The sequence below is a fragment of the Phytophthora infestans genome, genomic scaffold (genome assembly GCF_000142945.1).
Source record: "Phytophthora infestans T30-4 supercont1.17 genomic scaffold, whole genome shotgun sequence".
NCBI classification, from domain to species: Eukaryota; Oomycota; class Peronosporomycetes; order Peronosporales; family Peronosporaceae; genus Phytophthora; species Phytophthora infestans.
In genome coordinates this window covers 1,607,627-1,633,947 of record NW_003303742.1, presented here as the reverse complement: position 1 = coordinate 1,633,947, position 26,321 = coordinate 1,607,627, and the positions used below count along the sequence as shown (strand labels likewise).

The following is a 26,321-nucleotide window of genomic DNA, read 5'->3' as shown; positions in this document are numbered from 1 at the left end:
GATGCAGCAGTCGAGTTTGAGCGGACGCCTCTTGAAGATCTACTAACGTTGAAGCTGTCAGCCAATCACTGTGCTTTAATTTTTTATGGTGTGGCAGCTAAGTGCTTAAACTTTAAGTTACAGTGGAAGATGGTGCTGTCATCCAGGTGACGGCTCACCAAGATGGTAGTTCGGTTGGAGGCGGGTGTCTTGTATCTGGAAGGCCAACACACCACCAGGCTTCAAAACGAGATTACCCTCGACACTTTCTCCTTTTGCTTATCAGCGCGGAGGGCAGCATCGGGGAAGTTGAGATCTACTGAACGTCCCGGGTTGTACGAACCCTCGCCGTTTGCGAACTGCTGCGTGGTGTGTGCTCTCGCTGCGCGGCTTCCAACATCGACTCGGCCGAGTCGACGAATACAAGTATCACGTATGCACCGTAACCTAAATGAAATTGGTCGTGCAGTAAAGTAAAACACTGTACAGGAAAGCGTTTTCAGTTCCTGCCCCCAGGTTGACAATTGTTACCACTTTTCTATCAGCGTCTGCGATTGGCACCATTTTAATGCGGTCATTACACCGATCGCGAATGAGGAAATCGTGGTATATAAATTCAGTATACCGATACCGTTTTGACATGATGATTCATGGCCCGGGATACCCAGGATCCATGATATACCGTATCTCATACATGAGCTTCGGCCATGGACTTTCCAAAGGGCCGCAAAGGACTTCGCCATTCAACTTGAATTTCAAGCGTGTTGTTTGCGTAACTAGGCTTGCCCATGTAATCTGATCACTTCGTGAACATTCAGTGAAAGCCCTTGATAAGTGGCCTGTCATTCCCGAATCCACCAAGCAGAGACGCAATGATGTCGGCCAACACCGTGTACCGCATCAACGACCGCACCTCGCACCACAACCTAACCTGTCTAACAGAGGTCCTACCAACTGTCCACGACCATGAAGTACTCGTCGAGATTCATGGGGTCACGCTCAACGCACGTGATATCCAAATCTGCGGAGGGTTTTATCCTGCAGCAGCGGTTAAGGACAACCTCATTCCCTGCTCGGATGGAGCAGGTGTCGTCGCTGGCGTTGGAGGTGCAGTCGACGATATTCACGTCAGCGACCGCGTCATTATCAATATTTCCTTCGGCAATCTGTACGGCCCTTTAAAGAGCCCAGCTTACATGCTTGGTGGAGGGATTGACGGCACGTTCCGCCAATTCGCTGCAGTCCCGGCTCAAGCAATCATCAAGGTCCCTTCCGAGTGCAAATTAGACTTCGTTCAGCTTGCGTCGCTGGTCTGCACTGGCGCTACTGTGTGGAACGCACTCTACGGCTACGTGCCGATGAAACCCGGTCAAACCGTGCTCTTCCAAGGTATACATAAGCTGTTTTAAAAGACTACGTACAGCCACACTAACGTTTCATATTGTAAGGTACTGGCGGAGTGTCTATCACGGGTGTTCAATTTGCCAAGGCTGCTGGGGCTGTGACGATTGTCACGTCCTCGTCGGATGAAAAACTGAAGTTTGTAGCGGAGAAATTTGGTGTGGATCACGTGATCAACTACCGCACGACGCCGAATTGGGAGGAAGAAGTGCGCCGCTTCACCAACGGAGAGGGCGTCGACTATGTCATCGAGATCGGTGGTGCTGGCACGATTGAACAGAGCATCAAAGCTACGGCATCTGGCGGAATGATCGCCATCATCGGGTATCTGGCAGATATTAAGCAGGAGGATATGCCCAATGTCCCTCTTCTCGCGTTGATCCAAGGCTGCGCTCTCCGGGGTGTACAGGCTGGTAGTAAACAGCTAACCTCCGAATTGGTCACGTTCGTGACACGTAAAAATGTCCAGCCCTACATCCACGAGACATTGGGCTCTCCCAGGACGAAGTGATTGCTGCGTTTGAACTGCAGAACTCGGGCAAGCACATCGGAAAAGTTGGCATTGCAGTGAAAAAGTAAAATTGAAGAACGCTACTTTGAAAGATGAAAAATGGCTCTATCTCAGACTGCCTTCGTATTTTGCCCTGTCCTCGACAATTTGAGCCCACCCAAAACATGCACTTTCATTTCTGGGCAGGTCCAACTGGGATCATTTTTCCTTCTTAAAGACCCCGAACCAACGCGTTCACTTGTCCAAAACGTAACTCATCAATAGCGAAATCTTCATTTTTGTCTGGTCGTGCTTTTTTAATCATGCTTGTCAGCTCGTGCCAACTGGACAAAAATCACTTCCCCGGCTTCCAAATAAAAAACAACGCATCGTAGCTTACCTTTAATCGCGACAAAATCGTGTTTCCCCTTTTTGTGGTTGAAGCGGTACCCGAATATGATCTAAACAATTTTTAAAGCTGCCATCCTAACAGAACGTGCGACGTCGACTTTACGGGTAGGAACGAGTGATATCCCGAAATTGCGAACATGAGATAAGTAGATATAATTAACATGTAAATTGAAATGCCGTGAAAGAATAAAGAAATTAACCGCGCTCTCATTCAGTGATTGAGCGGAATTGACTAGTTTACTTGTCATTCAAATGCTGACTATCCATCCATAACCAGTCACCGAAATGACGCCTCTCCTTTCTCGGATTCAGTTCCGATTTTTCCTTGTACGCCCAACTCCAATTTCGTCGACCATGCTAACATACGCTCTATCGCAATCTCGCACTAAAGTGGCGATGTCGCGTCCGCGCAAGCCGCTTCGTCCGTACTCCCCACCGAACTCCCCGCCCGACGTCGTCATTACCATCGAGGGTGGGGGCGAACACGAGCAAAATGATGGAATTGATTTCACCCGCTTGCGAGCTGAGCTGAATCGCCTTCTGGAGGAAGATCTACAAGAATCCGACGACGACGGATTGGGCGATGAAGGCCAAGACTCCAACACTATCAAAGTGTACCACCAAGCTGACCGCACAAACGACGTCTATTGCTCTGAGCGACTGAGCCGTACGCTGTGACCAGATCCTAATCCAAGACCCTTTTATCGCTTACTTTTTAAAATTTAGGAAATCGATTTTTTTTAATGGTTCGTGTTTACCATTATTGGATACTCAAACCACCTCCTACTTCAAACAAGTTAGCACTATCCACTTGATCGTTTCAGTCTCCTAGGAGGTCGCCCACATCTGCATCCCCCCAATCATCCGTGTCTGCAACAAAACAATTAAAAAAAAGTTAGATTATAAAACAAAAAAAACTTTCACCACATACCTTCGTGTTTGCTGGGTCGTTTCTGCGGCTGCGGTGCTCTTGCCGTCGTGGGGGCTACGGTTTGCATTGAAGGCGGCGCGATGATCTCATTCCTGTTGTCTTCACTGTCACGAGTTCGGGACTCCGGTGTACTGCTCCCATTTCCATAAACAGAAGGCGAAGCGCCTCGACCGCTCTCTTGTCGCTGTATTTGTTGCGGTAGTCTTTGGTAGGATTGAGATCTTGAATCGCCGTTATCATCGCCATTAGAGTTCCGTGAGTGGCCGTTGCCTACAGATGGAGCTTGCTGTTGAGGTGGCATCTGATTGTTGACGGCATTGTCACGTTCCAGTTTGGCCAATTTTGCCTGAAACCCGTCACATCGTTGGCCTAGATCCTTGCAAATAGCCACGAGATATCTCAAACACTCGAGGTTCTCCGGGTAATCTTGATGGATCTGTTCGTACAGCAGCATGGCTTTCTGATAAGCACCCATACGTCGATAACAACTCGTGACCATAAGCCTCCACTTGACTTCATTCGGCTGGATCTGACTGGCTCGTTCGAAGAACTGGATGGCCTTTTCATACAATTCACTCTTGACGTACCATACCCCAAGCCAAGAAATGACATCCAAGTTGATAGGAAAGTACCGGTACGACTCGAGATGGTAGTGGAACGCTTGGGTCTCGTCGTCGTCCTTATTGAAGATTTGACCCAGACGAGCGAGCACTCCAGGATCGGCCACGTTCTTAGTGTTCCGCTCTCGTTTATCGTTACTACCGAAGCATGAGAGGAGGATATTAAACCACTTGGCGGCTTGTCGGTAGTTGCCCATAACATCATGAAGATTCGCAATCTGGTACAGTACTTCCGCGTTCGTGGGGACGATACTGTGCAGCTTCTCGAACGCCTGAAGTGCCTCGTTTAATACCCCCATCTTGATATTCACTAAGCCAAGATTGTAGATAGCTTCTATACAGTCCGCTTCCACGCCGATAGCCTCGAGAAAGAGCTCCTTGGCTCGCTCGCACTCGTTTTTAACGTACAGACAGTTGCCTTTGTTCACCAAGGCCTTGGCGTTGTATCGTTGGTGTCGCACCGCGAGCGACGCGTATTTGTCGGCTTGAGTAGTGTCACCTTCTACAAAGTAAAGGTAACTGAGGTTGGTAGCGGCCATGGCTTTGTGTGCTGGGTCTTTCTTCTCGAACGCCTTGAGCACTTCAATCGCCTTGTCAAACTCTTTTTCTTTCAGGAACCAATGCGCTTTACAGATCTCCATTTCGCTCGCTAAACTCTCGTGGTTCTCCTGCTTTAACGCGTCAATAACCCACGTGAAACCCGCTAGCCAGTCCTTCTTATCCAGCGCCGGAGCACACAACTTAGCAGCCACTAAAATATACTCCATGGCTTTCTTCCTCCTCGCTCGGATCTCTGCTTTCAGACCGTCGGTCTTGAGTGAATGAAGGTGATCTTTAGACGACGTGTGGGCGTCATCATCGTGTTTTGACTCGTTAGCCAGTCCGGACTCGTCTTCGTCTTCCTCGGACATTCCTTCCATCGGAGTCGTGATAAGGTTCGTGAATCCTCGTCGCATCTTTTCGTGCTCTCCAATCGCGTAGTAGCAAATGATGAGGTTAAACCCGGACTGGAAGTCTGCGTTGCCTTCCATGATATCTTCGAACGTGGCTGCTGCGTCCTGGTAATGTCCGAGTTTGATCTGCGCTGCGCCAATGTTCCGCTTGATCTTGTAGCGCACTTCCTTACTGGTGTTCGGAATCTGATCCAAAGCCATGCGATACATTCGGATCGCTGTGGGAAACTGCTGTTGTTCGAAGTAAATGTTGCCCATATTCACTCTCAATCGACCGCCCTGTGCGTACTGTTTGTTCTTGACGATCGGTGTATACGATTGGATGGCTTCTTTCCAAAGTCCATTGAGATGATACGCGTTCGCGAGATTGAAAAACACGGCGTAAGTCAGGTCGATGTTGAGCAAATCTGCCAATCCGTTGAGCTCGCAGTGCTTGTTGAACGCTCGTTCCTTACGTCCGGCATCTTTGGCGGAATGTAGCGCTTCTTCGTGCTGTTCCTTGGCAATCAACTCGGCCGATTGCTCAATTAGCGCGTTCACGGTCCGTTCCAGTTCTTTTGCCACTTCTTTTGGTGAATTTTCAGTTTTCTCCACTAAAGCAGGAGCGGCACCAGCTTTTCGAGATTCTCCCATGGGGTCAAACATCCTCTGACCCCCAGCAGTACGTGGATTTGACTACAATTTAAAAAAAAATGTTTAGTGTTGGATATTCCAATATTTGTCAAGCATTTTATCATACCGAGAATCCTGCTCCAGACACGGAAGTCATAGGGCGTGCGTCACTCGACTGTTGTGCTGTTCCCATCCGTGAGCCTGGAATCGGTCTTCCCATTTGTGACGGTGGTGCTCTTCAATATCAGATAACGTGTCAGATTTTTGTTTAACATTTTGAAGGTTTGCATCATACCTAAAGGCCGTTCCTGGTGGATTGTAGCCCCCTCTCGAAGCTGGAGCGCCATAGGACGACGACATGTAGTTGGTGGTGGCTGCCGTCTGTGGAGGCGCGAGGTCGATGCTGAAGTTGAAGCCTTCGTACAGATCTTCATCGTCCTCTTCCTCGACCAAGAGTCCATGTCTGGCCTGGCCGTAGCCACCTCCATATCCTGCCATTCTATGACAATGCTTTCGATCAGTCTAGTGGCCGCAAAAATGGGATCGCGGGCGTTGAAGCAGTTATGACGAGTCGTCGCCGAAAGGACATCACAAGTCGAAAAACCAATGGAAGATACAAGGATAGATTTATTCTTTTTTATTACTGCAGCTCAAAGTCATCTCCGACGAGGACGAGAGTCAAAATCGTTGCTACGATCAAAAGCATGAACGTAATACTGGGAATCCGAACTGCGCCTGCGAAAGGGATCCGGAAAGAACAGTCCTCCCCCATTAACGGGAAGTACTCTCGTGTGTTGTTATACGGCTCGTAGACCATGGCACAGTAGCAGCTGCCGTTTACACACTCGCCGTTCGGATACGAGCAATTGTTTAGACACATTTCTGTTGCAAAAAAATATTAGCAAATTTGACTAATTACAATATGAAATAGAAGCAAACTTACGTGTATCGCAATATTTGCCGTACCATCCTTCGTCACACATACATCTTGAGTTCGGGAACTCCACGGAGCAGTAGCCATGTCCTGAGCAATTGTAGCCACAATTTCGAATAGAGCAATCGTCTCCAATAAATGGGGGCTTACAGATACATTTACCAAAGCCGTCGCAAACTCCATTGGAATAGTGCACATTGTCGGCTGTGCATGGGAATTTCTGTACATTCTCCACGTACGAGTCGTTGTCTGTGTGCTCGAAGCCCGAGAAACAGCAATGGTTGCAAATCTGCGTCTGTTGCGCGTCGTTATAAGCACAAAACGATCCAGGACACGTTGAATTCGAGCAATCTTCGCCGTAGTATCCGTCGTCGCAACGGCAATTTCCAGCTAAACAGGCGCCGTGCAAGGAGCAGTTCTTGATGCAGTTATTGAGGTCATATTGCCATAAATCCCTTAGAGAAGCAGCCGCGAAAGTTACCGCGTCGTGATACTTTTCTTCGCGCTCATACCCGTACCCACCGAAGACGAAGATCTTGTCGAATCCCTCGTGGTATACACTCCTGTGACCTGAGCGTTGGGACGGATGTTCCCATTGAAGCGCTGCTGGTAGATCTTCTCGTCCATCGTGACGATTCCTACATCCATCCCACCCGGGAGCTTGACGTCGTGCTTGCTTAATGGAGACACTTGGCTGGCTTGAGCCTCGACTGGGCTCGGCAAATACGGAAAACTACCGACAAGTACAAGTAAGTAGACATCGTGAGTAAATCTAGAAATTGACATCCACCTACCGTCTTCGTGCCGTAGTGAGTTTCTGCGATAAAGTAATAGTCGTCTGGGTTGTCAGCCAAGTTGGAAGGCGGGACATAAGCGGCGTAATTCCCACTATGTGGCAGTCGTCGAGCGTGTAAATCATCGGTACATGATGCAGGGTAGAGGGGGTACACAAACGCATGTTGCTTGACCCAGCGGTTTGCACCTGACACAGCAAACACCACAAGTGAGTCAATTGCTAGAGATATTCATACAACAAACCAAACTTTTTGCGCACTAGCGTTATACTGCCAAGTGTCGTCGTAGTAATAGTTGGTGAGATATCCCCCGAACAATAAGAAGACGTCGTTAGCTGCGACCAGAGTATGGTCAACTCTGGGTTCTGGAACGGAGTCGCTGTCTGCTACCACGCGAGACCAGATTCCCGTAGTAATGTTATATTTCCACATGTCGTTCAAGTAATACGGATGTGTCGGGTACGGCGTGAATCCAACTGCACGAACGCCAAGCGTTCCTCGTCCTGCACCCGCGCTGGAGGTCGTGGGATACGGGAAAAACGTACGATATCCTCCGTGAATAAATATGGCGTTGTCAAACACCACCGCAGTGTGACCTGCTCGAGCTGGAGGCCACGACACGACGCACTCGACTTCAATATTGTGAAGTAGGGCGTTTGCAAGAAGCGTATAGTCGGTGGGACACTCGACTTTCTCGGTGATATTCGTCCAGGAATTAGTGACCTTGTCGTAGACCCACAGATCGTTGAGATAGCCTCCAAGTGGGTACTGGTGCACTCCACCCCAGTCGTTTTCCTCACTGTTTTCGTGCCCAAACCCATGCCAGAGCCGAAATCCTCCAAAGACGTACATTTTGTCGTTCAATACAATGCTGGAAAACTTGAATCTCTTCCCCGGACCAACTCGACTGCTTCCTAACTCGATCAGTTCGGTCCAAGAGCCATCAGAGAAGTCATAGAGCCACAGATCGTCGCAGTAATCACCGCACATGGGACCGAATCCTCCGTAAACTGCCATCGTATTGTCACTAAACACTTGTGCACTATGCATCCACCGTTCAGACGGATGGGTACATACTGATGCACCTAAAACCTTCTTACATCCCCCCCACTCTGCGCCTTTATCCAAAACCTCCCACGAGGTTTTCAAACATCCGTTGTCGGCATACCTGGTGCAGTCTATCAGCATAAAAAATTAATGAATGAATGCGATTGTTGTATTCAGATTTTCATTGCGTTCTTACTTATGTTGTAGCTCCAGATGTCATTAAAGAAAACTGCAACGGGGACCACAGTCGAGTCCGTCTCGTAAGCGACTTTGTCCTCGTACGATAAGAACTCGAGGGATCCATTGACTCGAGTGATCTCGTAGGTTTTGGGCACGTGAGTCTTGGTGGTATCTTCTGTTCGACCTCCGAAGACAATCAACTGGTTGCCGTACGCCACAAACGAATGTCCTCGTCTTGCTGTGGGGCTCGAGGTGTTGACGCTCCAAGTCCATTGATGCCAGCAGGATCCAATTTGTAGACAAGAAGAGAGACAAACGAGAACCAGTAGCAAGCGCATTGACAAAATTGTATCTACGACGTTTCGCCCAAAAGATCGGAAAAGTCACAATCAGTTTACAGGGGTTTTGAGATTGTGGAGAAGCTAATGCCTGTTTACTTAACTTTAATTATCTTCATTGCTGCAATACTGATATTAAGAGCACAATCGGAGTTGTTTCCGTCGAAGAGTTTTAGACGCTGAGACCACCCGCGATGAGTGCTTTGTTCGTAGCGACGTCCTTCGCCTGTCAGAACAAAGCGGCATCAAATACGAACCGGTGGTGAAATTTAATGTCATCACCTCGTCGGGTAAGCTGTGTCTCGGTGAATCACTACAGTACGTGTACAAGTGATCAACAAGCTGTCGATCGTTGCTGAACAAAGTGGACAGCTTGCAAATCAAGGTGGTTGAATGGGTACATGGCTCGGTCCAGAATAAAGACCGAGCTGAACTCAGCTCCGTTCTTCTGTAAATGTAGTAGAATCAGTGTAGAACCATAGATCTAGGATGTAGAACTTCTACGTCGATCAATGATTTTTACGTCGATCAATGATTTTCACGTCGATCACTGATTTTTTTAATCCACGATCCGACCTCCGTCGGCGCAGTTAAATTATAAAACGTGGTGTCAACGATACAGTATGGGTTGTTTAAATTCTAGTTTGCTGGAATTACATATTATACGCTACTGCAGCAGCATGTCTGTACTCCACTGCCTTAAAAACTCCCTCTCCTGTGTCATTCGTATGTCGTCTTCTTCCTCGTCGTCCGTGGGCATCATGTCGTCGTCGATTAGCTCCTGTAAATACGGGTGCTTGTTCGTCAGCGCGGCCATATCCCAGTGTCCACGTCTTGCCAAATACTCGACAAAGCCCATTTTGCCCATACAGTCACTCTTACAGTTAGCTACCAACCACTTTGCCACACGTTCATGGCCTAAATTGACGGCGTTCACCACGGCCGACTGCGAACAGCCTTCGTCTCTGTATACGTGAAGCCACTGAATCACGTCCAAGTGGCCGTTCGTCGCTGCATTATCGATCGCGTAATGTGTTGCGCCCTCCTTCCTGTTAAAATGCAGCCACTGCACCACCTTCAAGTGACCATGTTGTGCCGCAAAGTCAATGGCGTTTGTGGTGCATCCCTCGCTCCTGTTCTTGTGAAGCCACTGCACAATCTCCAAATGTCCGTTAGAGGCGGCCATGTCCATAGCGTCCGTGGTGCAGCCTTCTTTACGGTTCTCATGCAGCCATTTCACGACGGCCAAGTGGCCGAACTCGGCGGCCGAGTCCATGGACTCCTTGCAGCAGCGCTGAAACTTTTTGGGGTTGCGCCGACTCAGTCGTTGCACTAAATGCAAGTGGCCCGCCAGTGCCGCGCGCATCAAATTCCACGTGGGTGACAGATCCAGGAACGCGTTCACGTTTTCCAGCACGAGGTCGTTGGCGGCGTCGAAGCGATCACACACGGCAACGACGGCTGGCGAGATGTCCATAGCTGTGGTGGCAGTTGATGCTAGTGGGCCGGAGGTCTCAGATCGAGAAATGAGCGCTGCCCAGCGGGCCGCGGGGTAGTAGTTACCCGCGAACCGTCATGGTTTCTATCGACCGCGCAGTTACTTACGCCCCATCCAAAAAATGGCTGCTTCGATGAAAAATCACGGCTGTTTTGTGGTTCTCCTTTGCAATTATTTTGGGGTCAAGTTCCTATGTATTTCAATATCCGCCCTAAAAGGATAGGTAGAAAGCAAAGAGCGAATAATTTGACCTGTCAAATATAGAATTATCGATTTACTGCTTGCGTTGCAGTTGGCTGTTGCCAAAGCGCTACAGAAATCTGCCTGAATAAGGAACGCCTGATATAAATTAAGAAAGAGATTGCATAAGCTGACAATGCCTCGCTAAAAAAAAGACTATGATATCGGATCATATGCATGTATTGAATAAGTTCGGATAAATTGAGAATTCGACTTTTAAATGAGACCAGCAGTGCTGAATCGTAAGAGCGCTAACTTTAGACCATGGAGCCTCGCACCAGAGCAGTGCAGTTAGCTGGTCGACGTTGTACGGGTTGTCGAGGCCTTCGCCTAGGCGATCCAATGCGAACATCATTTTTGCGATAAGATGAAGCGTTGAATGCTATTGATGATCCCCTGATCCAGCGGCTGGATCTTGGCGGTGGTGTTCGGGGGTAGCTTCTCAACACGGACATTGCTTAGTGGACGCAGTCGGCTAGTAAGCTTGAATGTAAAATGAAGCTCGGCTCGTAGGGCTTGAAGCGAAGGAGGATCAAGTGATGGGCAAGGTACTGACAAATCCAGGCACTGACTTTGATTTCAATTTAAAAAATGGCGCGCAGTAGGATCCCATCTCCCTAAATCTTTCCCGACTATAAAAATTGCGAGGTTATTAATTGAAACCCCGTTCCTTATTCAGGCAGATTTCTGTATTATCTTCGTTGCACCGAAGAGACACTTTTCGTGGGGCTGCTCTTGCTTGATGAAAGTAAAGGACTCAAGCACCGCTGCCCAGACATGGGACTTCCTGCCTGACGTGGCCTTCGACGCACTCGTAGCCCAGATATTGTGCGTGCCATAAATCCATTTGGCCACTTGTGGCCACATCCTTTTAGTGAGTGGGTGGGAATTATACGTGTAATTAGTGACTCACCAATGTCATGTATCATTCCCACCCACTTAGTGTCGTGCAGCGCAGAGAAGACGGTTCCACGCTCCTAGACGTCGTAGCTGACTGGAAGCACTCAGAACAGGTAGTTCGCAACTTACTGGAAGCCGGTGTGCCCCCGGATGTCTGCGTAAATGAAAATAATCGAAAGCATCTTCCCTCACAAAACTAAAACATAGGACGATTCCGGGATGACTCCTTTACTGGAGGCGGCGCAGGAGGGGTCATTTGCAGTCCGTCAAGCCTTACTCGAGGCTGGGGTCACCCTCGTGTGGAGGTGACGCCACAACATGCCTCAGTCGAAGTTGGGAACGAAGAAAAAGGTGCGGAGGCTTCTACGACAGCCCACGACGCGGCCTAGACGATATGACGGAGACGTTTTTGCTTGTCTACTGGATAAACCATACATTCTACTTGGATGCATTTGCTACGGCTCTAAATCATTCGTATGGGGATATAGTAGTACGGGTACAAGTAATTTATAGTGAACCCATCGTTCCAGTGAGTGAAACGGCACTTGGATTGGTGGCCGAGAGCTCTGCTGCACGTACAATAGCATCACGTTGTTGTTTGATAAGATTAAGTCTACATGCAAAGTGGCATCGTTTAGCTCGAGCGAGGCAAACTGGCAGCATTCACAGATTATTTTTATTTATTTTTCGCCAGTGTGATATAAAGTCAAACACTGACGACTACTTTGCGCTTTATTTTTTTTCGTGGTTAGTGAGTTTGTTCCTGTTGCTTGTGGAGCGAATATTGAGATGATGGTGTTCGCGTCGTTCTGGGACTGTATCGAAGTCGCAACGTATGTTCTGCTCCATTCCAGTAAATTTGTGAGTTGACATACTGTGTGCTTTTGGATCAGCTTGTTGCAGCTCCTACAGTACAAAAGTCCGGAGGCAGTGGACTGATGGTCGCGATGAAAAAAAATTCTCCAGCGATACGAAGCCCCAAAAATATCTAATGAGCAAGGGACGAAATGCAGCAGCAACTAGCTCTAGTGCAACTACAGCAGCAGTTTGCAGATCTCCGAGCTTAAGTCGAGCAACTCACTGCTGTGATATCAACCCCCCAAGCTGCCAAAAGAATCCGAGGACCACCGATACCAAAGTATTGACATGACGATTTATAATTACGCGGTATGTCTACAAGGTCTGCTCTCACGTCTACTTTTACTTGTGTTCCGGTGGTCGCACCATTTGCTGCAGCATGTCCTTCGCATAGCGCAAGCGTTTGGCCAGATCGGGTCGCTCCGACGTGAGGATTGCCATTGATGACGAGAAGACGGTCAAGTCGCCCTCACGGTTCAGATACGTGGCAACGCGGGCGTTGGAGGATAACATAAGCTTCGACTTGTCGAAGAAATTGAACTGAATCGTCCCGTTCGAGAGCTGGAACAGCACCGCATGACGAGTCTTGACCCACTTCTTAACGAACACCATCGACTGGCTCGCTCCGTCGTCACTACTAGTGTCCGTGTTAACCTCTCGAGACGAGAGCACGAACGAGCGAGCGAGTTGACTTTCTAGAGTATCCGCCTCGTCATTCTCCGCTCGGGCGTCCACTAAATAGCCTTTAAAGTGGCCAAGAAGAGTCACCTTCTTGCTGAGTACCGGGTCATAGTTCTCCACCGTGTAGCGAGCGTGCGCTTCTGGTCCTGAAGTCTGGCTGCTCTGACGCTCAATGTACTCGAAAACTTTCCCATCAGCTGACGAGATCATCTTGGTGGAATCGTTAAAGTACACTCCCGATCCGCCATTCGAGAGCATGTAGCCGATGCCGTACTTGGTCGTGTAGTCGACCCATTGAGAGATCCACAGACTGGCAGCAACAAGCGGCTGCATCTCCGCAGCCTCGTCGCGAATCTGTTTTAGCTTTTGAGCTTCGGCGACGATACTCGCAGCAGAAGACGACGCGCTCAATCTCCCGTCGCGACTGTGTTCTTGAAGGTAAAAGAACCGAGACAACGACTTGTACGCGGCTTCCAGGACGGTCTGTGACGTCTCCACTGCTGTCGATCTCTCTGTCCTTCGATTGGAACTAGAACTGCCTGATGTTCTTCCAGAGCCGTCACGTTTATATGCAGGGGGTAGAGATTGTGCCAACGCAGGTGATGTGCCCGGGTCAGAAGCTCGTTGGTTGTCGTCTCGCGTCTTCAGAGGATACCTCTTTGAGGCTGCCCGTGGCGGCGGGACTTTTACTCCAGTTGACCTCACAAAGCGCTCGCTGTCACTGTGTCGACTAGCGAACGACGGAGGTTTACACGATGGTGGAGTGACCATTAACGCGGTCCTAGGCAGCGCCGTGGGCACGAACTCGTCGGCCAAGAACGGGTGCTTTAAAATCTGCTCTAACGATGGTCGTGCGCCTGGATCGCTGCGTAAGATACCGCGGATAAGCGACTGGGCCGAGCGAGAAACGTGGACCGTGTCAGGAAACTCGTACTGGTTCGCACGGATGCGCTTGTACGTGGCTTTGACGTCATCTGTCTCGAAAGGAGGTCGGCCGACCAATAAAGTGTACATAACCACACCCGTGGACCAAATATCGACTTCAAAGCTGTGTCCGTCGCCACGCTGTCCACTCAAAATTTCAGGCGCGATATAGTTGGGTGTGCCGCACATTGTGCGCTTGCGGTCTTCTGGATTATCCAGCCTGGTGGCGAGTCCAAAATCTCCGATTTTCAGTCGCATATCCGACGTGAGGAACAGATTTCCTAGCTTCAGGTCGCGGTGGATCACTAGATTCTTGTGCAGATACGCCAGGCCGTCCACTAGCTGCCTCATGTAAAATCTCACCTCACTCTCGGACAACCTTTTCCTCCTCCGCATCAAGTCCGACATGGACTGGTTCCGACATAACTCGAGCAGGATGTACGCGTTGTCCGAGTCCTCAAAGAAATGCTCGAACTGAACAACTTGCGGGTGATGCAGCGACTTGTGAATCTTGATCTCCGACGTAAACTATGTTAAAAAAAAATTCAATAGAATCCGAGAAAGTACACAAGAAAAAAAAACGTTTATCAGCACCAATTTCTGCATCCACGCAAGGCCACAATGTTCTCACTTTCTGTTTGGCCTTAGGTTTCACCAGTGAACTTTTGGCCACCACTTTGCCCGCGTAAATCTTGCCCGTTTGGTCGCATTTTACCTCGTAACATCGAGCAAAACCTCCCTGAACAGCATAAAGCTCTGTGAGTCAGCAAGATACTTGCTTGTAGCAGCAGCAAGAGTACTCACCTTGCCCAGGAACTTGCCCTTGATATATGTACGTGTCTTGACGTAGCCCTTCGTGTCCAAATACGCCTCGAGGATCTGGTCCGGCACTACCGGTTGTGGTGTGGGCTCCTTCTTCTTCTTCTGCGCGGCCGGAGCGGGCGGTGGCACTGCATCAACTAACCTATCCATTTCTACATTCTCGTCTTGGTTACTGGTCTGCAGCGCGTGGCCAGGGCTAGACGCCCCGCTGCCTCGACGACTCTGTACGAGTTTGAACCGGTCGCTGTCGTATACGCGGCGCGACGCATCGCTACTGTTGCGCAGTTTGGCCCGCATTGTGGCCGACGTCTGGTTGCTGCCGGCCGCCGAGTTCTCCTTGTTTTCAGTCGTCAGCACCTCCGTCGGGTCGCGCGCCTGCATCGTCATGGCCGTCCGATGGTGACGACCGGAGCAAAACGGCGTTCAGATGTTCAAATTCAAAAGTACCGTGCAAAGAGTGGGCGCACTCCTCTGGATGGATATTATCCATGATATCGTACCTACAGGAGAGGACCTCATACTTGATCAAAAATAATCGGTTATTAAAAAACAGTCTTTTTATAAAAAAAAAGAGTGAGTTGAGGCACTGTGTAAAATCGTATCTATACGAAAAGGTATTTAAGCAAAAAATTACGTTGATACCTTACCGTGTATTCAGCAAGACAACCCATTTCTATAAGGAAGTGCCTAGATCCACCAACTATTTTTGTAGAAAAAGTACAATCTGGAATACCGACTTAATCCTAACCACACAATTGATTTTTTCGATTTTTAAAATTTTGACATTTTAAACCGTTCCTGTCCGCTCATTTCTTATCCCCCGTTCGCTTAAATAGAGGACGCGAAGAAGGTCAAGCGCGCGCCAACGCCAGGAGGTGGGCGCAGCTGGGAGGGAGACACGGCGCATGACAAGAAGCTTGCTGAGGGAAGGAACGAGATAACATCGAGGGGCAGCGGCGTAGAGTCACAAGGGGCCAGCACGCATCGGCCAGCAAAAAAGACGAAGAGGAGCGTCACCGACGCTGATGCCATCCCGCCAGGTGACGAAAACTCTCGCGATCCAGACGACGCTGATCAAGCCGAAGTTCGTGTGATGTGTGAGCCCTTCGCTGGGGTATTCGACTCGTGGGATGATATGGAGGCGGCATTCAGCGGGTATGTACAATTATTTGCAATTAATTTTATTTATCAATTTTGTTTTAATTAATAATTATTTTTTTTCTAGCTACCAGCGCGATACATTCCAAGTCTACAAACTGCGGACGAGCAACTCAATTAGAGATCGCAATCGAACTCGTGCTCGGCAAGCGGAGGCTCGTGGAACGCAGCCAAAGTTATGGGATGAAGCACTTCTGTACTACACGAAGGGATGGACATGCACTCACGAAGGTCAATTCAAGCCTAAAGGGCAGGGGAAGCGTACGAATCACACAGCACGTCGAATTCAGTGTCCTGCGAAGCTGAATGCATTGTTGTTCGTCGACGAGGATGGTTCTTTTCGCGTGCGCGTGAAGCTGCACGATTCCACACACAACCACGCCATCGGCAAGCACGTGTTCAACACATACGCAGAGACGCGGAAGATCACGTCACCTGCTACTCGAAGTGTCGTTCGGACAATGTGGCAAGGTACGCCGCAACCAACCAGGAAATTGTTTTATTATTTACGTATCACTAAGTTTGTTTTTATGAAGGTGGAGCCAAGAGAAAAAAAATCCTCCGATACCTGAAAGATGTATCTGGAAAGCCGATTCAAACGCAAGATGTAAACAACATGATCGCGGAGGAGACATGAGTCCTACACCTCGCCTGACGCCAACGTTCGCGTTACGGAGCTACTACAGGACTTCAGCGAGGGCCCCGGTAACGTGGTGAGGGTGTACCGAGACACGGACTCTAAGTTAACGAGCTGTATTGCCTTCCAGACGAGTCATATGAGGCGCATGGCGCGTCTGTTCCCTGAGGTGGTCTGCATTGATGCTACTCATGACACGAACATCAACAGGTGAGCAGAATGACGTAATTGGTTTGGTTGGTGACTCTGTTGGTATAGTTGGTATAATTGGAAAATAATTGGATACCCAATTTCGCTACCAATTACTATACCAACTACTATACCAATTACTTACCAATCATGTTTATTCAGCTTATATAAACATATCTTTCTAACCATTCTCAACTATTCCTTTCTAGGTATCGGCTTTTTAGCTTCATGGAGACGGACAAATTCGGGTGTGGAGCGTTTGCGCAACATTCACTGATTGATGGTGAAACTGAACAGAACATGAAAAACGCAATTTCGGCGCTCAAGATCTACAACGAATGCTGGAAGGAAATCCAAGTCATAGTTATTGACAAGGATTTTACCGAGCTATCCACACTCGAGGCTGAATTTCCTGAGGCTTCTATTATCCTGTGCCACTTTCATGTGATTGATTATCTCAAGCGAGAAATCAGTAAACGTGAGTACGGTTTTACGGACTTCGAAAAGCTTCACCTCAAGAACTTTATTACGATTATGGTTCGAGCTACAGCTGAGGAGTTATTTGATCACTACCTGAATGCTCTGAAGGTGTTATGTCGTGGGAAGTTGGCATTTGTGGAGTATTTGGAGACCAACTGGCTTTCGTGCAAAGATCGATGGTGTACATTCCGTCGAGGTGAGCTGCCACATCTCGATAATAACACCAACAATAGGCTTGAGGCTAGCTGGGGTGCTGCCAAGGACGTATTGTCGAGACACATGCCAATGGATGAATGTATTGAAACACTTCTATTTTTACAGCAGGCAGCTGAAGACTCTTACAAGATCAAGACTACACGGATCGGTCATCGTGTAAATCATGGCTACGACCGAGAAATGAAGATGATAGCTCGTATAGCCACGCACCATGCCTGTAATCTCGTGGAGGAGCAGTTCAAGGCTTGTCAAAAGGCAGAATACACAGTGGTAGCAGATGCAGTGGTAGCAGATGGACTGACGTCAACGTTTCAAACTCCCATAAGCAAAGTAACTCAGCAAGACTACGCGGTATGTTGTTTATTGATTTATTTATTTTTAATTTTCCTCACTTTATTCTGGAAATTCAAATTCTGCAGGTGAACGTGGATACAAACACGTGCAGCTGCGTCTTCAACCAGACTCAAATGTTACCGTGTCGCCATATTATATTTCTGCGGCTTCAGCAGTCAAAATCTACGGCTATTCCCTGCGAAAATATCCCGCCACGATGGTGCTTGCTTGAAGAAGCTGAGGATGCTGACCTGCGCCCAGTGGAGGTGTCTAGCTTTGCGATTGCAGACATGCCTGGGGTGAAGTCATCAAAAGTGATTTCACACAATGCCAAGTACAAGAACGCATTTGCCGTCTGCCAACGGATCGCCGAAGTCGTTGCTGACAAAAGGACGACAGACTATAGTCGATGGCTTTCGCATCTTGAGTGCCTCGAGCGGAACGCTAGAGATAATGGGAGCCCCGTACCGGTTGGTGCGGATGATAATTGTGGAGAAAGCAACATGATTAATGACGGTTCTGTAGAAGTGAGTACAACTAGACGCCGTCTCGATATGGAGAGTGTGACCAACGACAATGGAGTATCTGACAAGGGGAACCACGCGCCGACTACGAACGAGAACGTGGCAGAGCTACCTCTGTCCGCGGTTCACTTGAACGAAGCTAGTCGTCCGTCTGGACGGCCACGGTTGCAGCAGGCGGTAAAGAAATCTAAACGCAAGAAATAGTACAAAGAGAGCCATGAACTTGCCGGCCGCCCAACTACAATCGAGGATGTGACGCTCGCCAAGTTTGCCGAGCTTGCGCTGCACGAGGCAATTACGCTGTCTGAGATTGAAGACGTGTTTAGTGGTCTTCAACTTATGCATGCAGATGCGGTTTTCAAGCGTCCCAAGGCGAAGCTGCTCACCGATTTGTCAAGTGACGCATGTGAAACTAAAGTCCGTGGTATTCTGCCTGGTAAGTTTGCTATCTTGTGCTTGAGCTGGTATAATTGGTTCAAAACTGGTATAATTGGTAAGCAGTTGGGATATAATTGGACTCCGTGTACCAAACACCAATCCTGCACCAATTACCAACGACTCGATACCAACTATTGTGTGAATTAAAACTAGCATATATTAACTGTAAATTGTAGTTGCGCTGGTTAAGAAGTGTATCTCTGCAATTGAAAACGTGATACTCCGCGAGAAAGCAAACAATGGGAGGGATGTCTCCCATGACGATGTTGCCGTGGTAATTTTGAAGGTGGGAACGTTTCGGGCAACTGATATTGCTCATATGCAGCAATGGCATTCCATGGCATCCGTTTTTCGAGGAGCAAAGGCGCTGGTATCATGGATTAAAAGTGTGAAGATTGAGAATCCTGATGATGAGGAAGAGAGAAATGCTATTGTGGAAACTGTTTTAGAGTTAGATCTACGCGGCTCTAATAATTCTGGTGGAGTGTCCGTGGAATTTGCCGAGCTTGCTAGATTTGGCGACGACAGTCATACCGGTATCTTCTAACCCTAAGCTCACATGTGTTTTTCAGATTTCGTCCATTTTATGGCGAAATAGTTGGTGAATGCAACGAGTACCTTTCTATAATATCCAAAGGGTTCGAAGACTCTCGTTTGGAGCTCCCCGCGCGTTCTTAATTCCCACCTCTTTGGCAGCAACTTGGGAGGGATGACATAGTGGGTGGGAGGTATGATGGTTTTTTTGGTTTTATTGTTGATTTCATGGAATTATTTTAATGTTTTTCGAAGTGTAATCGTGTATTGGTAATGTAGTAATTTTGGTCAACCCAAATAATACCGCGCTTGGCTGACGGTCATGTCCTTTTATGCCCATTCACAATCTCAAGCGACCTTATTTGCCTATAAGTTTCGCTGGACATGGGGTGGAGAGATGGGTTATTTGGCACACAAAATATACATTTGTAGTACAAAAACGGACCGGTATATTTTCTGATGACCATCTAAATGTTCGGTTATTGTCTGCGACATCTTCATACTTGGAAGCTTCTTGACGTCCAGTTAGTTTTCTACGACGTGTGAGCACTCGGAAGCTTGTGTAGACGTTAGCGTGACCACTACGTCGAGCGTGGGTATAGTCTGATTGGGTTTAGCAACGAACGGGTGGCTCAGAGAGATCTGCTTGCATGTCAAAACGATAAGTTGACGCACAATCACTTTAAAAAGGACGTTGAAGGTCAGTGTTCTTATGCCAATACTTTAATTGAGCTAAACCGTAGTGAATGGGGCTGGACGTTCCAGGTAATATAAGACATGACGTAGTTCATTTCCAAATTTACCACTATGGAGACTACCAAGCGCCTCGGGGGAAAACGCGACGAAGCCTGGAGCGAGATTGACGTGGATGCAGACGGCTACGTGTACTGCCTCCGCTGTGAGGGTGTAATCCACAAGCTTGGGCTCACCCACGTTGACTGTGTGAAGCGTCATCTGCGGGAAACGTGTGCGAAGCGACCGCGTCAAGAGGTCGTGACGTCGTACTTCCCTCCTTAAGTTGATGCTGCTACTCAGAGCCTATTCAACAAAAAATTTGCCTTATGGCTGTTCTCAGCTGGTATGGCGTTCTACAAGGCCCACTACGCAACGTGCGCGGCGGTGTTTCGTCTCCTACACCCTATGATCGAGATACCAAGCCAATACCTCATCCACGGTCGTCTGCTCAATGAATGCTACGAGGACTCGATTAGCAACATTCGCGTTTCGCTATCAAGGCACTTCTGCTCGCTTGTGACAGATGCATGGACCGACATCAATGGATATGCAGTAATTAATTACCTTGTCATCTCTAGTGATCAGACCTTTTTTTGGAATCCGTATACACCGGAAATCTAAGTCATGATTCTGACTTTTTGGCCAGTGATATTCAACGCGTCATCAGAAAGTACGACTTCATCAATTTTGTAGCGGTCGTGACGGATAATACTTCAGCCAATCAAAACGCATGGTATAAACTTCAAGAAATCCAGCCAGAAATGTTTTTTCATGACTGCGCGGCACACACTGTCAACTTGCTGGTAAAAGATGTTGTCTCTTCGCTGAAGTGGCTAGAAAAGGCTGCAAGAATGTAGCTATCTTTTTTAAGACGAAGCACAAACCGTGGTATCAGCTGAAGACTCTACAAAAACACGTTGTTACCGCAGACAACAAGGATCGTCCGGCTCTTTCAATGCCGTGTGAGACAAGATGGGGTTCAATTCTAACTTGTCTGCAGTCAATATTGAAGTCGGAAAAGGTTCTGTTGTAGCTGGTGGCCGATCGTGCTTTTTAAAGTGCCCCTACTAAAGCAAAGAAGGCTTCACGTCGGGTCGTGTTCGACTTCATTACGAGCAAAATGCTAGTGGTACACTTGGAGAAAGCTATCAAAATCTTGGAGCCTCTGATTAAATATTAACGCAGGCTCGAAAAACACCGTGCAACCCCTTCAGCAGTGTTCGCTATGTTTTTAGATCTTCTCAATAAAATCGCAATTCCGTCGCTCACGACTAGCGAGCAGGAAGTCGACCGCTCAAAAATTTGGCTCGTTTCGATTTTGTCTACGGTGACGCGCACGGCGTGGGACACTTGCTCGACCCGCGCTATGCTGGTGCAGGAATGGATGCCACTACACTAACCAAGGTGGAAGAATTTGTGGCGAGATGACATGGAGCTGAGCAGACTGATGATGTGCTAGTGGAGCTTACGCGCTACCAAGGTCTCGTAGTTTTGATGAAGGGGTCACACCAAAATGGGTCTGCTAAAAAAAGGTAAAGTTGCAGTCACTGACTTTTGGTGCGGCCTGGGCTCGTTTTCTCTGCTACAGTCTGTAGCTGAAGTCGTTTTCAGCGTTGCTTGCTCGAGCGCGGCGGTGGAGACGAACTTCTCAGCGCATGAATTTATTCACTTAACACTGCGGAGCCGCTTGACCCTGAGCTTGCGGAGAAACTGGTACACATCTTCGTCAATCAAAAGAACTGGTCCGACGACGAATTCCTGGACGATTTCGTCCCTGTCGAAGAGGCGGAAAAAGGCGGCGACAAACAATCAGGATATAAGTTTGCGGTAGGAGTGAATAGCGCTGTAGCAGTAGCTGCTGTAAGATTACATTCTCCATGGGGGTAATGAAGAACGTTCAGATAAACTTTCTTGTGGTTTATTATATATTCTAAGAAACAATGGGAGGTTTATGGAATTTACCATATCCCATTTATTCCTGTTCCATCGACCGCGAACCCTGGTCTGGACCTCAAGTCTTGCTAGCTCTCTCGCAGCTTTGGACATCTGACTGTGGCTTGGCTGATCTATGCGTACGTGAAGCGGATGATCATGGTTATCTTTTGCGCTATTGCTACTAGCGTATGAGCTCAGTGTTGTAGAGACCCATAAGTATGATCGGGGCGAGCCAGAAGCGCACGTACTGCCAACCGACGCGTGAGAGGCCGCCCCAATTGCCAAAGAATGGCATGTGGACTGGAAAGCATTCCACACAACACACAACATGAACGGGTCATGATACAAGTTGCTCTCCTTCATAGTTCATGGTAGCTATGAAACAGCACAAATGTCCTGTCGTGTGAAGCTCGTCCTGCAAGTACTGCGCGAAGCTGATCTACCAGTTTGCATCAAGACGTATATTTTAAACTACCTGGGGTCAGCATCTAATCTGTCACAAAGTGGTGCCTGTAGATATGGATCAGTACCATTAATGGACTAGATTTGGACAAGCCGCTGTATATCGGCTACAGACAGGACGCCGTGGAGGTCCCTTAAAAATGTCCTACGGTCAGACGAGCAATACTACCGTTGGCAATTCTCTGAGTCGATGGACGTTGCAACAAGGCGTGAATATTTAGTGGTTTTGGAGTGGCTCCCTGCAGTTGCTCAGTACCTCAAACGGCTGTTGAGAAAGCAGCTGGACAAGGGAACATGAACATCCTGCAGCTTTTGCTAAGCCCCGATGCTTAGTATCAAGAAGACAGGGGACATTGTTAAAAAGGGAAAACAAAGATGTCACTGAGACCAATAAAATTGTGGCTGAATCACGACAACAATCAGAGCTAGCTTTCTTCAGCAGGTCAGCAGCGAACACTATGAGGTGGGTGACTGACTACGTGGAGTCATTCCATCGCTCGGGTTTCATCTTCCAAGCGGCTTCGGTGATTATATTAAGTTTGACGGTATTTGAGGTGCGACTATCCAGTGCGGTAGACAGTGGTAATATTAATAGGAAGCTAGCCGAATTTTTGCTTACGACCGGAAAGTGCCTCTTGGACTATGCTAAACGCTACAATCACCCCTAAATGTTTGATTGGATGCTCGACTGCGGATATTCGACACGGAAACAGAGTTCGGCTGTTGCAGGAATAAGACGGCTGACGAAGACATCTCGGTTAGATTGTATGCAGAGAGTGGCGCAACTCCATAGCCTACCTCCTACAAATGTTACTTGGCTTAATGAGTGGCAAGCCGCAATAAATACGCTTGTCAGTATAGCGACGCTCGGGCTATTCAGTGTCTGATGGAACACCCAACAGGACGCGAAGCTTGCGCGAAATGAAAACAAATGAGACTTTGTCAAATTTTGCGTTGCTCGCATTGTATAGCAAATGCAGAGTCGAAATGCTGATGTATACGTACGAGCATGAATCTGTTCTCGAGGTCAGTACTTACAGAAATGCCATCTTGTTTGATTTTGAGACTGGTGATCTTAACGTTGTAAAGTGGCTACTCGACCACTTGAGCTTGATCGATAAAAAATCTTGCAATTTTTCCAGAGGCTGCAGTTGTCAGAATTCACGAGAACGCAGCCAATGTCTGTGGGAACGCAAAGTGATACGGTACATGCGAATCGTCCGGTCTGGTGCACAACCAAGAGAATGAACAGAGCTGCAACGAATGGTCATATAAAAGTGGTAAAATGGCTCCATGCATATTGCCCCGAGAGTGTACGATGGCGGCTATGAATGAAGCTGCGCCAAATGGCCACTTGGACGCACTAAAACGGCTGCAAAGAAATCGACGAGAGGGATGCACATTGGCTGCCATGAACGGGGCAGCAACTCGTGGTCACTCGGAGGTGATGCAGTGGATTCATGCAAGCAAGCTTATTGCAAACATGGTGGTTGCGATTGATGGAGCTGCATCTTGCGGACATGTTGCCGTTGTAAGATGGCTACAAGACAATGGGTCTGCTGCTGCCAGTACTCTAATTGGAATCGATAGAGCTGCATCCTTAGGCGACGTAGAATTTGTCCGTTGGCTCCATGCAAACACCACCAGTAGATGTACTACCCAAGCGATGGATTCCGCCGCTCTCCATGTTCATTTGAAAATGCTCGAGTGACTATTTACCAGCCGATCTGAGGTATGTATGGTAAAAGCGATCGAAAGAGCGTTAAAATTTGGCAATGTATACGCTGCCAGCTATTCCTGCCAATGAGACAGACCTCTGTTAAGTTTAGAAAAGATTTCGCTGGAGGAACTACTATTTCGTCTTGTGCATTACGGGGATATTTTCGCGGCAGCATCCTTTAGGATCTCAAGTACGAACGTGATTCCGGTTTAGCGAGTTGGAATTGGGAAACATATCGCGGGGTGGAAGAGCTGTAGGATGTGAGGCCGATTTACTCTATGTGTTTCAGCGAGATGACAGCAGATGTTGAAGTATTTCATAGTGGTAATTAGCCTAACTCCGTCAAGCGGCGAATAAATAGTTAGTAATCATTAGTGGCCTTAGCGTCAATGCCAATCTAAAAATATATTAGAAGTATATATACTGCTATTTCCTAGGCTGTTGTAAATATTTCCTAGACTGTTTATAGATCTGTCGTTTTTTCTACCTTTAACCCCTTGGTTCCCAACGTCGTAACTCACGACATAACGAAATTGCTATGTCGTAAGTTACGACAAAATGAGACTTACATTAGGAAATGGCTCAAGCAATACTTTAACCAAGTCATTTGAATATAATAAGGTTCAAGAGGTAACTGGGGTAAATCCAGAAATAAGACAGGGAAAGGGGTGCAGAAAATCAGCTCCCACTGGATATTTTCCCGCGCCCAGCCACGGGACCTGTAGGACCACTCATTCCAGAATTTGCCGGACGGTGCGCATCCGGTCCAGCAAACGCGGAAAGACCGCCGCCGTTGCCGCCGTTGCCACCGTCGCTCGAGATATCGACTTTCGCCATTTCTGGAGGCAGCTGAAAGCGTTAGGCTGGACATCAAAAAGACCAAGCGGCCTCGCGAGAGAGTGGAGCTACACAAGTCCCGATGGAGCCAACGTGCTCATTGGCGAGAGCGCGCTAGTCGCACACGCTCTGAAGTCGGGATTGCTGGTCGAGAGTGAGAACGTAGACGACGTAGACAAGGGCGTTGTGGATGAGAGTTCGGCGAGTGAGGAGGTGGGAGATGTGGAGGTGGCGGAAGCATACGAAAAGACGGTAAGCGAATCTAGTGCTGCACTCACGTTTCCAGTACCAGCTACACAAGCCTCGATGGACGAGGCCATTCGAGTGTCGCAGATTGACACAAGCGCTCAGCTTTCTCAAGAAACGCCGAACGCGTTGTTCGGCTCGTCGAGCGAGTCGGACGATGAGCTCGATTCGTCAGTGGTGACAAGGGCATTCGTCACGCAGCTTAGCGACCATCGCGCTGATGGAACACATCGAGATGCGGCTGCAAGCTTGCATATGCTGTCGGAGGCGTCTGGGGTAGAGAGCGAGACAGAGCAAGATATTTTGCCAGCTACTGCAGACCGCGTCTTGCGGCTACGCGCTCATGTGAAGAAGGACATCAACTTCGTACCGGAGGACGAGAAGATGAGCTCCTACGAGAGTTTCAGCTCCGGTGAGAGCGACGGAGGAGCACTTGATGAAGACAAGATAGCAGAGCCTGCAGATCGCGGTGAACGAGATGCAGATGATGACGTCTTGTCTGAAGATAATGCTGTGTATATGGACGAAGCTTTCGTGGCTTCGCTCCAGATTGGTGGAAATGCGCTTGACAAGCGTGCTATAAAGCAGCGCGAGGAGCGATTACGTGATTAGAGTGGACGCCTGTGTCATCGGTGTTTGAAGAAGGCGTGGCCGCGTACGCGGGGCTCAGTTATGAAGACGCTCATCCAATTCGCGAGCTATGTGACCTCAGTCACTCCCCTATTCAAACCTTTTCTACTTCATACCCAAGTCACTGTGGGTCAATATTAACGTGGAGACTAATAGGTACGGCCTTCAGCAAGTTGACAGACGTGCTCAGGCTATTCAAGCCAAGTAAGTGGGAAGTCGTCACGAGACAGTGAAGCAAATACGACGTCGTTTGAAGTCAAAGTCTGGCTACCAAACACACGAGATTCTGCACGTTATTGGGCTTCTTGTGGCACGGATGTTGTGTCCACAGAAGCGCCGCTTTGCAGCGCATTGGGCTATGGTCAAGGACGGTGCGGTTCCAGCAGGCACCTTTAGTCGTTTCATAGGTCGCAATCGATGGCAAGACATCATGCGCGACCTACACTTTGTTGACAACGAGGCCGAGCGAGCACGTGACAAGCTATGGAAGCTCAGGCCTGTTGCCGACAAGATACAGCAACGATTTCTTACGGGATGGTCTCTCCCAGCCGGTTTTTCGTTTGATGAAGGTGTTCTGCCTTCCACTTCAAATCGGAACACAACCCGCATGTTTATGCCGGACAAGCCTCACCGC

General features: G+C 48.4%; 4 protein-coding genes across 4 annotated transcripts; 1 reads left to right on the top strand and 3 right to left on the bottom strand.

The window, feature by feature from the left end:
- Positions 1–851: 851 nt before the first annotated feature.
- PITG_10095 (uncharacterized protein) lies at positions 852–1,891 on the top strand (the record flags this gene model as incomplete). The annotated part of the gene is made up of 2 exons (XM_002902580.1): positions 852–1,368; positions 1,428–1,891. 2 exons carry the CDS (start codon positions 852–854, stop codon positions 1,889–1,891), a joined length of 981 nt encoding a protein of 326 aa, XP_002902626.1.
- A 1,210-nt stretch (positions 1,892–3,101) lies between these two features.
- Positions 3,102–6,311, bottom strand: PITG_10094 (Intraflagellar Transport Protein 88; the record flags this gene model as incomplete). The annotated part of the gene is made up of 4 exons (XM_002902579.1): positions 3,102–3,151; positions 3,213–5,460; positions 5,525–5,633; positions 5,693–6,311. The coding sequence occupies 4 exons, from the start codon at positions 5,893–5,895 to the stop codon at positions 3,102–3,104; spliced, it is 2,610 nt and encodes an 869-aa protein (XP_002902625.1).
- Positions 6,312–10,779: 4,468 nt separating this feature from the next.
- PITG_10093 (uncharacterized protein) lies at positions 10,780–11,295 on the bottom strand (the record flags this gene model as incomplete). The annotated part of the gene is made up of 2 exons (XM_002902578.1): positions 10,780–10,979; positions 11,136–11,295. 2 exons carry the CDS (start codon positions 11,293–11,295, stop codon positions 10,780–10,782), a joined length of 360 nt encoding a protein of 119 aa, XP_002902624.1.
- Positions 11,296–12,528: 1,233 nt separating this feature from the next.
- Positions 12,529–15,000, bottom strand: PITG_10092 (protein kinase, putative; the record flags this gene model as incomplete). Its single annotated transcript, XM_002902577.1, has 3 exons — positions 12,529–14,319; positions 14,423–14,530; positions 14,596–15,000. The coding sequence occupies 3 exons, from the start codon at positions 14,998–15,000 to the stop codon at positions 12,529–12,531; spliced, it is 2,304 nt and encodes a 767-aa protein (XP_002902623.1).
- Positions 15,001–26,321: the final 11,321 nt, after the last annotated feature.